The sequence below is a fragment of the Lampetra fluviatilis genome, chromosome 43 (assembly GCF_964198595.1).
Source record: "Lampetra fluviatilis chromosome 43, kcLamFluv1.1, whole genome shotgun sequence".
NCBI lineage: Eukaryota > Metazoa > Chordata > Hyperoartia > Petromyzontiformes > Petromyzontidae > Lampetra > Lampetra fluviatilis.
Window position 1 is genome coordinate 2209803 of NC_136317.1, and position 15924 is coordinate 2225726.

Consider the following 15924-nt stretch of genomic DNA (forward strand, 5'->3'; position numbering starts at 1 on the left):
AAATGTCAACGCTGATGGCAGGGAGGGGTGGCGCAGGGGTTAGCGCACTGCGCTGTGAGGAAGGACACTTCACGTGTTGTCGGAAGGAAAAGACAACATACACCGATCGCTATGTAACGTACCGCACGCGGCTCACCAATGCAAATGCGTCGATCTGCGTAGATTAGTTTTTGGCAATGAAATCAAATTTTTTTAAAAGCATTTTATTTAACAAAAAATGTACCACGCATCTTACTTTTTGGGTGTGCTTTCCTCCGGGTAACGATAACAACACGACGACGACTACGACTACACAAATAATGAATCATTCACAAGTCACTGGAAGAGTGGATATTCTGTATTTTTCGTGTGTGTGTGCACGTGCAGACGACGTTCACTTTCAATGAGGTATTTCGAAATGCCTTCTCGTCACTTTTCCTTCTTTTTCAAAATGCGTTATGTACAAAAAAATAGCTCAAAGTCACGCACATTCATATGCAACACGTCCTGTTTGCATGGGGGGGGGGGGGCACAGGGAATGTTTTTTTTTTTGCGGGGGTGGGGGGCACATCAACATTCGACACGGAGGCTGTTTATAAATAGGCGGGAAAAAACTCCGAACGAAGCAAAAACGGCAACTTTTCGCTTTCTCTTCCACAATGTTCCAACCAATAAATAAGGACAGTGCCCTTCTTCGCCTTGGCAAGGCAACGGGGGTTAGGCTGGGAATGTGTACGACACGTACACGCACTTACAGATATGTATAGACACACACACACAGTGCACGTATTCATACACAAAGACAAAGGACCCCCCCTCCCCGTGTAGCCTTAACAGACTGTTGATGCAAGTGCTGTTAGCAAAAAGCAATGACACACGAGGGGGTTTGTGGGTGGCCAAAACGACGCCCGGCCGCCTTTGTCTCCCCAGCGGCGATGTTTTTTTTTTACACACCGCACCAGGTACTCATTTGAGGCTGAGTCGACCTAGGGGAGCCCCAGGACCGGTTCAGATAACCGTCAGAACTCGGATAGCCGGGTTGGTAGCGCAGCGTAGCGCTAATCGCTACACTACCGCTCCCCACGCACGCATCCGTTACACGCATGTACATTTAAGCATCAACACAAATATACATTCGCTGACGTACACAACATGCATTAGGTGCACGTTTGCGAAGTGCATACAACACACGTGTGGGTGATAATAGGTTCACGCGTGGCTGCAAGTAGTTCACGACAGAAAACCGCACAACACGAGCACAAATCGATGCCTCCTAACAGCGAAAGGTCTCCTCCCTCCCCAGTCCCGAGGCGTTTCACGGGGTGAGAGGGGCTCACACGGCTAGAGCGGAATTCGTTTGGAGAACCTTGGGATCCCACACGTCGCACCAACGCTGCGATTCGAAGGGCAAGTCAACGTGGAGACGTCCTTGCTCAAACGAGTCTCAAGGAGGGAATTCGTGCTCATGGAAAGTCCACATTCCTATACCAGGTCAAGTCTATCCATCACGCCCCCCCCCCCGACTCGAGACGGATCATGGAGCTGGGTCAACCCCCTCTCTAGGATTTGAACTCGCGACATTTTGATTGCAAGCAGCTTGCTCGACAACAGTCACCCGCTGTGGTTTCACACGGAGGCTTTCGCGACCAATAATATCCATGTGAAAGGGTGATTGTTTAATCAATAAATGTCGTGAGTTTACTCTCCAACACACCGGTGTGCTGAAGCAGTAATTGGCATGTTGTTGTTTACGTGACCAACCTTACTAATTGGGCTGTGCCGGGTGGTGGCAGGTTTAACGACACAAATTAACGTGATCTAACCCAACAAAAAAACAACCTTTATCATATCCATCCGTACTCACGAAAACTTCAAATCTAGATTATATCCATCCGGATGTTAAAGGCAAGGGGGGGGGGACCCAATGTGCTCTCTAGCTGGACAACCGCAGAGGGCATCATGTTGGAATAAATTTGCTGTCAATTGCACAAGGCAGAATGTGTTGGTTTACATTTTACAGTATAGCCACCACGATTTAAACTCTTCACACATGTCGACTCGGTGTGTTTCCCCCCCCCCAGACCTAACCCAGACATCATATTTCTCAGCGCGCTAAGGTCGACTTGCAATCGAGTTCGACACAGTGCCACCAGGTCCCGAGACAAATCTACTCCGGTTGCCACCTGAACACAAAAGCGCTAACTCCAGCAGTACGGGTCAAACCTGGACAGGTGGCAACTTACACTGGGGGCAGGGGGCAGTGGGAGTGGCCAAAAGGCGGGTGGGGGCGGGGGGTGCAGGGTGGATGAACCAATGAGCTGCGTTGGTTTGACCTTTACTTTGACACAGGTCAATAGAATTATGGCCAATGGTGAGTGTTTGAACAGTGCTGGATTTGTGTGTTTGTATTATGGGGCATGTGCATAGGTGTGTATTGTAAAAAAAAAACAAGTGGACCTAGCCTGGCACAAGCGCCGTGGTGACGTCACCCCCACTTAGTGAACAGCGCGCGCACCTACCAGGTGGACCGTGCAGTCATCAGACGATGCACGTGACCTCACTGGCCAAACGTTATGCTCTTTGTACTCTTTGATTTTTTCGGTAAAGTCACGTAGGTAAAAAATTCAAATAAACTAAATCACGACGTTTCACTGCTGTGACGGTTCCACCTGAAGACGGAAGCTTGTGTTGCCTCCGAAACGTCGTGATTTAATTTATTTTAATATTTTACCTACGTGACTTTACCGAAAAAAACAAAGAGTATGAATCCTTGCAGTCACGAAAACTTCAAATCTAGAATTTATGCTCTTTGACCCAACTTCATAAAGTAGGTGAAATAGCACTTTGGGTAGATATTTAAAAAATGTAACCATCAGTCATCGAATGATTTGCTGAAGCCAGTAAAAAAAACTAAAATTTTAGCTTCATTTAATCGTTTTTAGTGATTTTTAAGTAGCTTTAAAATGGCCTCAGAACAAATGTTTGAATGACTGGTGTCTAATTGTGTAATCTACTTAATTTGACGTATCTTTAAACATAACAACCGCCATTCGCCACTAAGTGGCAGTGACGTCACCACGGCCCTTGTGCCAGGCTAAGTGCACGTTAAGGCCACGTGAAGTGTCGAACGCCCGCTGGCAGGAGGTCACGGGGCAGACCCAGGAGCCATGGATCAACTTAGATGAGTGGCTGATGCACCACCTGTGCCCTCTACTGTGCCAACATGCTGTGTTTTAGCCACCCGGCGCTCCGCTCGTTGTGAGCGTCGCTCCTCCGCCCTCCGTTGTTGCTGGAGGGCGACTGCCTCCAACTGCACAGTAGCAGCGTCCTTCACGAGCCTCCACCAGAGGCCGATCTTGACACCGCTAGTACCAGTCATCGGCAAGTCCACTCAGCTCCACGTCCTCTTGTACCACATCACTCAATCTCTTCTCAAGCCCGTGCCGTGCCTGTTTAGCCCCTTCTATCCGGCTGAACAAAAGCTGTTTAGGCATGCGATGGCTGGGCATGTGGGCTACATGGCCCAGCCAACGCAGTCTTGCCTGCCAGAGGAGCTAACCGATGGCACTTTGTCCAGATCTTTCAAGGATTTGTGAGCTCCTCACACAATCCAGCCTGGTTAAAGCCAGGATGGATCGTAGGCAGGCCAGCATAAATGTTTCTAACCAGCGAAGATGTTCAATTAAGGGGGGCCCACGTTTCCCAAGCGTAGAGAAGGGATGGAATGACCGTGGCCGAGAAGACCTTAAGTTTCGTGTGGAGCGACAGAACAGGTAGCTTCCACACAACGTTACACAGCCAATGAAAAGATAATGCCGCTCAACTGATTCGGAGAGCTGGTCATAAGCACACTGCCCAGGTATGAGAAACACTCCACTCTCTCCACAACTGCCCCATCACCGATTGGGAGCTGTGGGGGTTGAGTGTCTGATTGTACAAAATACCTAGGCAGATATTTTAAACATTAACACGTTAACAGACATACACATAAATGAGTATGTACAGACATATGGATGACACACACGTGCCCATGGGACACATAACACAGACAGGCGAACGATGCAACACAGATACGTGTGCATTGATGCCTAAAGATACTCGGACAACAACGCACGTACACATGCGATACGCACACATTAACAAAGTCACATACACAGAAATACCAACAGCAATGTGCAGACACACCCCCACCCACATAATTAGCTGCACGACTCACAATTGTTTAAACCCAAATACAAAACGCAAGACGTTTCCGTCTGATGCCAAGGGCTATTTTACATCAGTGCCTCGAGACCCCTGCCCGAAGACCCGCTAGATGAGTGGGAGCCTTCACGAGGGCAGCGCCTACAATGCAGATTCTGGCTTTTGACTCTGGATTGCCACCACCGATACATTCAACCGGATGCTCAAGCGTAGCGAGCTGACTGCACAAAAGACCAACGTGTCAAATTGAATGTGGCATGCCCACTATTGCTCCGAGGGCTAATGTTGTTTTAAATTATAATAAAGATATGGGGACGATTAACACACGCGGTGAGGCCTGCTGCACATGTGACTCCTACAGAAGTGGTTTCTGCGGCGAATGTCTTCCGCTGCCTCCAGTCTGGAACTCCCTTCCCACAGCTAACCATGCTGTTGATGTCCTGCCCTGGATCCAAATCCAGGTTCAAGGCTTTCCTCTGCCTATGCGTGTGGCTGCCTATACCCATATACAAAATAAATACGGCCTAATTTCTGAAAAGCGTCTTGAAAATGGGTCACTTTAGACGTTATATGTTATTTATCCTTTATCTATCCGGGTGATTAAATGGCATAAATGGACAAACGATACGGATCCAAATTGTATTGTATCTGTGGTGCCATTCCGCGGACGTTCCTCGATACGATTGAACTCTCTGTCACCACTTTGACCGTTCTCTGCAGTTGTGTTGGGAGGAGTCCATCTCCCGAATAGCTCGGCAATGGAACGCCGAGGAACAGACCAAAGTCAATGTGACGGTTCGATTTGTACAGTCACTGTCAGGTGGGCCGAGACCATCAATCATATAACCTCAAGAGGCCGGTTACATCACACGAGTGGCTGGAACCCAGAATTTATTCCAGCATACTCTTTGTTTTTTTCGGTAAAGTCACGTAGCTAAATTACTGTATCAAATTACTGTACCACTTGATACAGTAATTTTGCTGTGACGGTGCCACCTGAAGACGGGAGCTTGTGTTGCCTCCGAAACGTCGTGATTTAATTTATTTTAATTTTCTTTTTTACCTACGTTGACTTTACCGAAAAAACCATAGAGTATAGACCCTTGTAGTCACGAAAACCTTAAATCTAGAATTATTCCAGCATCTCAGCAGCGCTGGCTCACTGTCTCCGACACCGCGATTATGAAATTCATCCAGCCAACTCGTTCGTTCATTTCTCAATCCGCTTGTCCTGGTGAGGGTCGCGGTGGCAGCGTGTTGAGTAGTGACGGTCCAGAGCTCCATTTCCCTGGCGACAGACTCTAGCTCTTCCTGGGGGAATTCCCAGGCGTTTCCACGCCCGCCAAAGTGTCCTGGGCTGGCCCTGGGGTCTTCGCCCACTCATCATATTTATTTTTTCATAAATCAAATAAAAATTGTATACATCCTCGCCATGCAATGCCATAAAAGAAAAAAATATTAACAAGACACTAAACTAAATAAACCTGAGTAAGTTCTTGATGAGACAGATCTATAGGATGGGTGTGGAGTTCTGGGTCTGGGCTGCAGAGTAGATATGAAGTTGTTGGGAAATGCATTTGTATTATTAAGTACGTTTGTTTACCCAGGAAAGATCTCGAGACTCATCATTAAGAGGGCCCTGCCAAATTTTAGCAGGAGTGGGGCGATGTTGCTGCTTCTGCTGTGTGCATTCCAAATTGAGTAATTACCGTTGTACTTGTGCGGCATTGGGATGTTAAGCCAATATCAGTAATGATTGTATGTTTAAAAAAATAAAGCAAACGTTGGCATGAATGTTTACAGGAATATCTCTCTCTCTCAAATGTATTTCTACCCGATGACGGTTGCTTGTGTTGCAATCGAAACGTCGTATTCTATTATTTAACTTTACCGGAAAAACCAAAGAGTAATTCCTGCAGTCACGAAAGCTTCAAATCAAGTTTATAATTATTCATATCCCTACAGAATAAACAGCGCAGGTTGAGTTTCTGAGTTGTGAGTCTAAACTACGGAGCGGACACGGAGCCGTTAGGCCTGCGCTAGAATGGATGTGAATTCTTGGTGTGGATTATAACACCTCGGTCAACACCTCTGTAGCCCAACATCAGCGTCACGACTTCAACCGACTATATTGGCGAATCCGCCTGCAAGGAATGACTGGAGCCACAACACGACCACAAATATAGGCCACAGGTCCCTTGTCTGTGCAGTCAGACATCTTTTTGAGTGGTCCTCGTATTTACACCACAATGTTTTTTTTTGGCATGAGCGCTCCACAGAGACTTGGTGGAACACACACACACGATAGCCATAAGAATTTGTACAGGCCAGCTGACAAAAAAACAACGTCACCATAATGTACCCGGAGAAAACGGCACGCATAACTTGGGAGAAGGGGAGGGGGGATAGTTTTCTCAAGTCCACAACACAGATCGGTCAGAAACACAATTCATCTCTTACCATCTCCCGGTCACCTCGAAGCTCAGCGATTTGGGGAGTTATTCGCTGTATGTGAACGCCTCCGAGTGAGCCAGTGACCGGACCTCCATGTACGTAGTTTCAGGAGAGCAGCTGATGGAAAGTTCCATGTACTGATCCAGTGAGCAACACGTGGCCCTGATGAGAACTCTATTATTCCTCGACACGGCTCCCCCCTCCTTCAAGTCCGAAGCATTCATCAATGTACCAAGGCTTTAATTTTACCACCGCTCAGAATAACTTTCTTGGCTCGCTCCTCTAGCACCCATGGAGCTCACTACTCGCAGCGCTCCTCCGTAACGATTAGAGTGCACTTTCCCAACAAGCGATTCTCTGGTTGGGGAGACATTTGGACGGCACTGGGAGCCACTTCAGTTGTGGATGTGGGAATTATTCAGATTTATCTCGATTCTCCCCGATTGTTTTTGTAGTTTGAGATTTTTTGTCTTTCAGGGTTCTCAAATTTCCAATGAACATAAGAGGACAGTTAATTTAGCACTGAGCGTTTGTAGTCCTTGATAATAAAAAAAATATAAACATTCGCCCTTTATTGTAAGCACCTTTCCCCTTCAATATCAAGCCACAGACTTTTCCATCAGCCCTCCTGCATTTTACGGAACAATTACAATGGGGAACTGACTAGCTACCTACCTAGTCAGTCTTTAGGAGTTGGATCCCTGGTAAGTTACATACTGGGTAGGGGTAGTAAGGCCTTGTCAATGTAAATGTGTCATTAGACACACAGTGGAATGTAAGTAACCCTGTGACACCATTCTCAAGAGAAGGCTTCTATGGACCACAGTCAATTTTCAAAGACCTGGCCATTGACACAGTGACATCAAAATACACCAAATATTCATACGTAGCCACCAATATAAATACCCCACGTTTAGACTCAAAGCCTGTATGCACACGCGCCATTAGCGAGCGCTTACTAAGGCCAGCAGTGTGGGAACACCGCTCTTGCTTGCCTTCATCTCCACGGTGCTGATTGTTTGCACCCTCCACTCAATTCAGGCCGAGCCAACCTCGAGATGGGGCCCTGGACGGGTTCAAATTCAACTCGCCACTGGCGTGGACGGGAATGGAATCCAGGTGGCTGGCCTGGTAGCACAGTGCAAGAAACACTGCCCCATTTGCTCCCTTTTGTACACGCGTGCACGGAACTGGCAAATTAGAGCCAGGAAAAAAAAGACACTCGACATCAAAGTGTTCCGGCCGCTTTGGAAAAATAATAATCAGCCTTTAGCACGCGGACTGAAATACGAAACCGTTGATACAACACCGACGAGAGTAAAAACGGTGAATAAACACCCGCACAAAAGCAATGCCCGCACTCCGGAGCTCTCGAACGGACGAATGATTCAAGTCGATTCGTTTGGCGCGGCCAATGGGGTGGGGGTTTGGGTCCTGCCCGCTGGGCAGAGCTTGCCAACTGAGCCAGCCTGCAAGCAAGTCGACAGTTCAATCCCTGCTCCAGCTACAACAAGAGGTTGTTTCCTGCAGATTGGCAAAGGTAAAACACAAGGATGGGGGGGGGGGGGCAAACAGTTTGTGGGTCGAGCATACGCGCCCTCACCACACTAACACAACAGAGACTGGCCCATTTAACAAAAGCCAACCATGTACTACCCCCGTCCGTAACCACACCAACCAACTAAACTCTACTGCTGAACCTAACCGCGCTAAACAATACAGCCCTAGCCCAGGGGACGGCAAGCAAAATTACAAGGAGCCTTTTTTTTCTTTCGAAATCGGTACAAAACTCAATATTTCAAGAGCCGCAATGCACGTGAATACTACGTAACATACACAACATCACGAAGCAGTACGTATAGAGCTAGCGCATGCCCGAGCCCGAATGTCACGTCAATATCCATCCCTAAAGCACACTAGGCCAACCACTCTACGCGTAGCCCCAGCCACACCGGCCAACCAAATGACCGGCCATAGAACGAACAACTCGAGACCACCAGATTCGAACGAGCTCAAATCACAAAAGCCTGCCAGACCCTAGCCCTGCCCCTATACTAAAAACTCGTCAACAATAACCTATGCCACTTGGCCCTAGCCAACCAACACACGATAGCATGACGGCGATTAGAATGTGGCTGCTTAGGACGATGCTTCCGCTACTGCTGATGTTGTTGTTGTTGTTGATGCCACAAATGCAACCCATTGCTCCAGCCACAAATGCAACCCATCGGGGCCACTGCCGTGTTGCCATGCGATGTGTACAACTTCTGAGCAGCAGGAGGGATTGAACTGCGACGGCTGGCTCGGTGGTGAGCCACATTTAAACGCCCACCTCTCAACTTGTGGGAGAAAAGATATTGCACACGTTAAAACGATCACTTTTTCAACACTCAGCGCACGCTATTACAGATGTTTCACTCCAATCATAAACCTCATTTAGCTTAAAACAACACCAATTACAATAACATTAATAGTAGTAATAAATTTAAGAACGCCAACCTTGCAAATTAAGACATGTACAATCAAAATATTAAGGTCTGGAAAATATCCTCGACGATTTTAATTTAAAAAAGGGTTTAAAATTTAACCCGACGTTAAAACTTAAAAAAATCTCTTCATCTTTTTTTTTAAGTGTTGGATTATTATTTTTTTGGTCGCGTCAATCATGGCACAAACGTGATGAAGCTACAACAGTTAAAACACACGCTCCTCCTCCTTACCATTTTGTTCCTTTTCATTTTTTTTTCAGTATAAAAGTCAAACAAGGTTCATAAAAAATAAAACAGCCAGCACAGTGCATGGGTGTGCAATCACAGGACACACAACACGCACACAACACGCACGCTACACGCACGCTACACGCACACTACACAGATGTTTTTTTGCATGATTACACACAAACTTAAATAAATGCGCATAATTAACTTAAATACACAGGATACACACACACAAACACACGAACATCTCCCCGTACAAACCTTACAGATTGTTGGGGAAGGTGCTGTTAGCGAGCATCTATTAAGGCTGGCATGGCACACAAGGGGGTTTTTGTGTTAATAAACTGCAACAGGAACTCATTTAAGGCTAATTTGACCTCGGGCAGGCTTTAGACTAACGTGAGCTGCAGACGAGAATTTAACTCGAGTTTCCGGGTTCGTAGCGCAGCACGCCAACCACCGCCTCACTGATCTCCACATGCAACACACACAGACCTCCTATACCGATACACACGCACACACATCGCACATCGAACACATACACAAATGCATACCTACACAAGTAAATCTACACACACATGCATACGCACACACACACATACATGCACACAATATCCATACACGTGCCTACCCACACACCCCAATATACCCATCCACTCGGGCTGGAATAATCCACCGCATCGTATTGAACCTTGCGTTTAGGAAACAAGCATCGTACCACGTCTGTACGGATCGATGCTTTTTGACTTGTATATGTTGTATGTAATAGGTTAAAATTGTCTCCGCCGCCTATAGAGGTGTGACCATTCCTTACAATGTATCAAAACAACATTCTGTTCTTGACTCAAATGGAGACGACAAATCTTGACAATTCATAGAAGCACCTTTGGAAGAGGAGGGGGGGGGCAGTAAAATTGTTCCACCCCTAGAACTTTACCCATTCACACACGCGCAAGTCTACACGCACGCAAGTCTACACACACACGCACGCAAGTCTACACACACGCGCACGCACGCACACCCGCACGCACACCCACACACTGACGGTCTGGCTGCTTTCAATAGGGGAGTGGGGGGGGGGCATCTGCCCCCCTGTGTTTTGGTCAAGTCCACAGTCCTGCCGTGGCCTTTGGTAGTGGAATAGACAAACAGACGCTGCGCAGGAGCCCGCACAACACGAGGCTGAGGTGCTGGGGTCCTCTCTTGTGCAGCATACTTCTCTCTGGTGCAGCTTAAACCTCTGTGGTGAGGCCTACACCTCTGTGGTGAGGCCTACTCCTCTGTGGTGAGGCCTACACCTCTGTGGTGGGGCCTACTCCTCTGTGGTGGGGCCTACACCTCTGTGGTGGGGCCTACTCCTCTGTGGTGGGGCCTACTCCTCTGTGGTGAGGCCTACTCCTCTGTGGTGGGGCCTACACTTCTGTGGTGGGGCCTACTCCTCTGTGGTGAGGCCTACTCCTCTGTGGTGGGGCCTACTCCTCTGTATTGGAGCCTTAAACCTCTGTATTAGGGTCTACACCTCTGTGGTGGGACCTACACCTCTGTGGTGAGGCCTACACCTCCGTAGTGATGAGATCTCCGTAGTGGGGCTTCCGTGGTGGACCCGATGAGCTGGTGACGAGACCTCCGTGACGAGACCTCCGTGAGGAGACCTCCTTGACGGGACCTCCTTGCTGAGACCCCCGTCTTGAGACCTCCGTCTTGAGACCTCCTTGTTGCGATCTCCAATGTTGAGACCTCCACGATGAGATCTCCACGATGAGACTTCCTTGCTGAAACCTCCGTGGTGGGACCTCCGTGGTGGGACCTCCGTGGTGGGACCTCCGTGGTGGGACCTCCGTGGTGGGACCTCCGTGGTGGGACCTCCGTGGTGGGACCTCCCTTGTCACGGGACCTACTTGATGAGAGGTGAATGCTTGGAGGCTCTCAGAACTCCCCTGCGGGTCCCTTGTTGAGCTCTTTGATACCGTTGAGAATTCGCTTGACGTGGCCAACTTTGGAGATGCCCAGCTCCTGATGGAGTAAACACAGCAAGGAAGAAGGGGGGGGGGCAGCACATAAGGTAGGGAACTATGTCTCTGCGTACCGAGCCAAGGTGTCTCTGTGTAACAAGTAGTGTCTGCGTAACATATAGTGTATATGTCTGTGTATGGAGTAGCGTGTATCTGTGTGTGCATCGAGTAGTGCGTCTGTACGGAGTGGTGCGTCTCTCTCTGTCTGTCCAGTGGTTTGTCTCTCTGCGACGAGCATCGCGTGTCTCGCGTCCCTCTCACGGGCCGCACCTTCAGGTCTCTCCTCTCGAGCTGGAGGAGCTCCGTGCCGTGGATGTCGTGCCGAGCGAACGACTCGCGGTGCTCGCCCAGAGAGAGCAGCTCCAACCACGCGCCCACCTCCTCCACACCCCACTGCTGGACTACAGGGACACACGGACACGCAAAGACGCGGACACGCGCGGGAGCGCCAGTCGGCAACATTAGACGCCGCGTGCTCAAACACACATTGGCAGAGTTATATCAGTAGTGATTGTGTTTCGTACAGAGTGGTGGTGGTGGTACACACAAATACAAAGATCCCCTGTATAGCCATTAACAGGCCGTTGGGGCAAGGGCTGTTGGTGAGCACCTATGAAGGCCGGCACGGCACATCAGGGGGTGTCGGGTTGCCAACACCACGGCCGCTCGCCTTTGTCTTCCCAGTGCTGATGTTTACACACCGCATCAGGTACTCGTTGAAGGCCGAGTCGACCTAGGGGAGGCCCAGGACCAGTTAACATTTATCCACAGTTATTGGTCGTGAGTAGGAATCTAACTCGGGTAACTGGGTTTGTAATGCACGTGCGGCGGTAATATTATACACAAATGCAGCTGCACCGTCACACACACAGAGCAGCAGTTACAGACACGGCACAGGGGCGTGTACGTGGGAATGTGGATTTTCGACCGTTGTTCTCAGGGATGCGAACAGAGACGATTGCTATTTTGAGCAGGAATTCTCGCTATGTTTTACTCCGCCGTCTGTTACGACAAAGATGATGATGAACACAGCGGCGTGGGCACGCAGCGCAAGGCAGTGTACATGGGCCCACGTACCAGGGAAGGGAGCCAGCCCTCTGCTGTCACGCGGCTTGTGGTTCTTGTCTCTCCGGAAGAGACGGAACTTTGAGCTTCGGCTCCTCTTGGAGAACTCTATCAGAGCGCCCTGCACTCCACATGCATGTGAAGATACACGGAGACACGGGGGAGACACGAGGAGAGTGAGAGAGAGGCAGTATGTGAGTGATTAAATTAGTGAGTGAGTGAATGAGCGTTTAAGTAGATGAATTGGTGAGTGATTGAATGTTTGAGCGGGCGAGTGATTGGGCGTGCGGATGAGTGTATACGCGAGTGAGTTTGCAAGCGAGTGAGTAATCGGATCGGTAAACGAGCGAGTGGCGCGCTTCCTCACCTCCGAGTCCGACGCCCGTACGCTCCCCGAGAGCCACGCGATGTCCCCCAGGCCATGCAACTCCTGCTCGACGCTGCCCAGCGCTGCGCCAAGACGCTCCTCGTGCGACGTGTCCAGCAGCTACGCCCCACCACGACGATGCAACACGCACGCAGTGATACGACAAGCACACACGCACAGACACCTCCCATTAGCACAGTTGGCTACGTACGGTGTTAAAAGTTCATACACACATTTCATACGGATACACACGAGTGTCTCCGTTTGCATGTGACACGTTCAACGCTCGCCAACTAATCCTGTATGCTTTGATGCATTTGCTCTCGTACCGATGGCTTGCCACCCGTGCGGTTTGTGTGTTCGCGCGTGCAAATCGGCGCATTCATCGGTAAAGTTCAGCAGGAAACGATTAGTGGTTCCTGACTTTCGGAATCCATAGTCGATCTCTGAAAACGGTCAAAGATTTAGCGGTTATCGTTTAACGACCCTGGTTCGATTCATCCCATTATTTGGTCACTACCCACGTACGAATACGCGACGAAGACGACGACGATTGCGATGGAGACGATGTTGAAAACGCTGCTGACGACGACAACCCAAAAGATGGGCGAAGGTGAAAATCAATGACAGTGAAGACGGATAATGTTGGCGAATACAACGATGGTTCCTTGAACACACATACAGTCGGCGAGCACCTATTAAGGTCAGTGGTGGATCGTACCAGTTTCCCACAGAGGAGCTGGGCTGTCTCGCTGTGCAGCGCTTTCACCTTGTGGACGAGGTCCAGCACCAACGCCTGGTTCAGTGGCTGTGCCATGGGATGGGGACACACAAAGACAAAGATCCATCTTATAGCCTCGACAAGACTTACTGGGCAAGTGCTGTTAGCGAGTAGCACCTATGAAGGCCAGCACGGCACACGAGGGGGTGGGTAGCCAACGCCACGCCCAGCCGCCTTTGTCTCCCCAGTGGCGATGTTTACACATCACACCGGGTACTTCCCCCGCCCCTCCGATTATCACGGTTAGCTCCGTACGACGTGAAATAAGTTCAACATAATATCAACAAACATATACACACATCCAAACCTACACAAATTCACATACACTTATATGCAGAGATGTATGTACCGACACACAAAAACACGAGATTTCCCCGCTCCACCCCCCCTGGGAACATGTTGTGAGCACCGACGGACGCTGACACAGTGCTCGTGTCTTCATCTCCACTGCTTGGTGCTGAGCTGGGGTGGAACTTCCACATTCCTATGGCAGGAGCCAGTATCGCCGAAACAACACCTATTAACTCCCCATAAAGTGACGCTACCCATTTTAGTTGGCACCAGAGGGGTGATGATGATGATGTTGATTACAATAATAAAGAGAAATAAAGATAATGATAATTGTGACAAACATGATAATGATTGTGACGAACACATAAAGAAGATGACGAAGATGATGATGGCAACGAACACGACGAATGAAGAAGATGGGAGTCGGACGACGAATGATGGATGCCGTTCAAAACCCTCCACCCCTCACCGCCCCACACCAGGATTTGAAATCGCGAGTTTCCCACTGCCGAGTCGACGAGCACCCCACACGCCCCCCGCCCCCCGCCCCGCCCGAACGGTAGGGGGCACCTCGGAGTCGGTGTTGGCGTAGATGGTGGCGAGGGCGTGCGACACGGCGTTCACCGCGTGCGCCAGCTCCTGCTCCAGGGCGTGGTGAGAGTCGGCCGCCGTGCGGATCCTGAGACGCACGCACACAAAAGACAAAGGTGTCCCCCCCTCTCCCGTGTAGGCCTTTCAGATTGTCGGGGCAAGTGCTGTGTAAGCAAGCACCTCGGAAGGCCGGCACACGGTGCACGTGGGGGGGTGGTGTGGCCAGGACCACGCACGGCCGCCTTTGTCTTCCCGGTGCCGATGTTTTAAACCGCTGCACCAAGTTATAATTTTAAGGCTGAGCCGACCTATGGGATGCCCAGGACCAATTTAGATATCATTCGTCACCAACGTAAAGCCGTGGCTGGGAATCGAACCCGGGTTGCCAGGTTGGTAGCACAATTCGCTAACCATCACGTCACCACTCCCCACTACTCACACTGGGCATTTGTACACACACACAAACGCATAAACGTACAGGTACACACGCACGCACACATACTCACTCCTTCATGAGCAATCGTGCAGTCTCTGCAAACTGATGAACTTGCTCTGCCTCTGCTCCCCCAACCACCTCGGGCACCAGTCCACCGCTGCTGCCCCCTTGCAAGGCATGCTGGGAATCGCTGCTGCCCCCCTGTAAGGCATGCTGGGAGCCTGGGCGTGCAGAATCATCGCGATGCTGCTTGTCCTCCCACAGCTTTAGCGTGCTTTCGAAAGCCTAGCATCCACACAAACGGATCGTCATCATCGTCATCATCATCATCATCATTACCCATTTATACTGCTGGATAAACAGAGGCATGGGGAATTTAATAAAGTTGTACATTTTTTCTCAACAGCCGTGATGGGAAATCGAATCGGAGACGTCCATTACATGATCACTGCTGTTTAAGTCACACTCATTGTCATCCTAACCAGTGTTGTCATTGTTACTGTCATGGCAATCATCATTATGAACCTCTCGGTGTAAGATCTTGGACCTGTATCTCATTTGCACTGGCTCCTTGTCTTTGAAATTGAATTTTTTGCACTTTCTGTACACAGCATGGAAGGGTTGTGCTTTTTCTGTAGGATGTTATTGTTTACTACGTACGTGATGTTTAGATTTGTGTACAATGAATTTTAGGTGTATCTTGTAATTTTATTGTTTGTTGCGGTTGAACCCAAATCAAGAGCCGAATGGCTCACAGGGTAAATCCTAATAAATTAAAACTGAAACTGAATAGCGATTATGTACTGTTATTTGTAATTGTATTACGATCAGTCTAAAAATAATCTGTTATTTTTGCTCAGATTTATATTTTGTTCAACGTCTGCTACAGTATTGTCTTGCAAATTATAATTTCTTTTGGTGAACCCAGATCGGTCTTGCAAATGAGAACAATCGGAACTCTTTGAGTTCCCATCTGGTTAAACAAAATAAACTTGACACTTGAAAGATCCAGCCCCAATATTTCAAAC

General features: G+C 49.1%; 1 protein-coding gene across 6 annotated transcripts in view; it reads right to left on the minus strand.

The window, feature by feature from the left end:
• Nucleotides 1-184: 184 nt before the first annotated feature.
• Nucleotides 185-15924, minus strand: part of LOC144947007 (diacylglycerol kinase delta-like) — a 69500-nt gene continuing 53760 nt past the window's right edge. For 5 of the 6 annotated variants that reach the window (XM_078876118.1, XM_078876117.1, XM_078876121.1 and 2 more), the window contains 7 exons: nt 14967-15181; nt 14440-14548; nt 13519-13605; nt 12798-12917; nt 12443-12551; nt 11636-11761; nt 185-11366 (listed from right to left, as the gene is read on the minus strand). In XM_078876118.1, the coding sequence (XP_078732244.1) occupies nt 11248-11366; nt 11636-11761; nt 12443-12551; nt 12798-12917; nt 13519-13605; nt 14440-14548; nt 14967-15181 (885 nt within the window). In that variant the 3' untranslated portion in view covers nt 185-11247. Of the gene's footprint in view, nt 11367-11635; nt 11767-12442; nt 12552-12797; nt 12918-13518; nt 13606-14439; nt 14549-14966; nt 15182-15924 lie in introns of all 6 variants that reach the window. The other variant, XM_078876119.1, reaches the window with a different exon arrangement.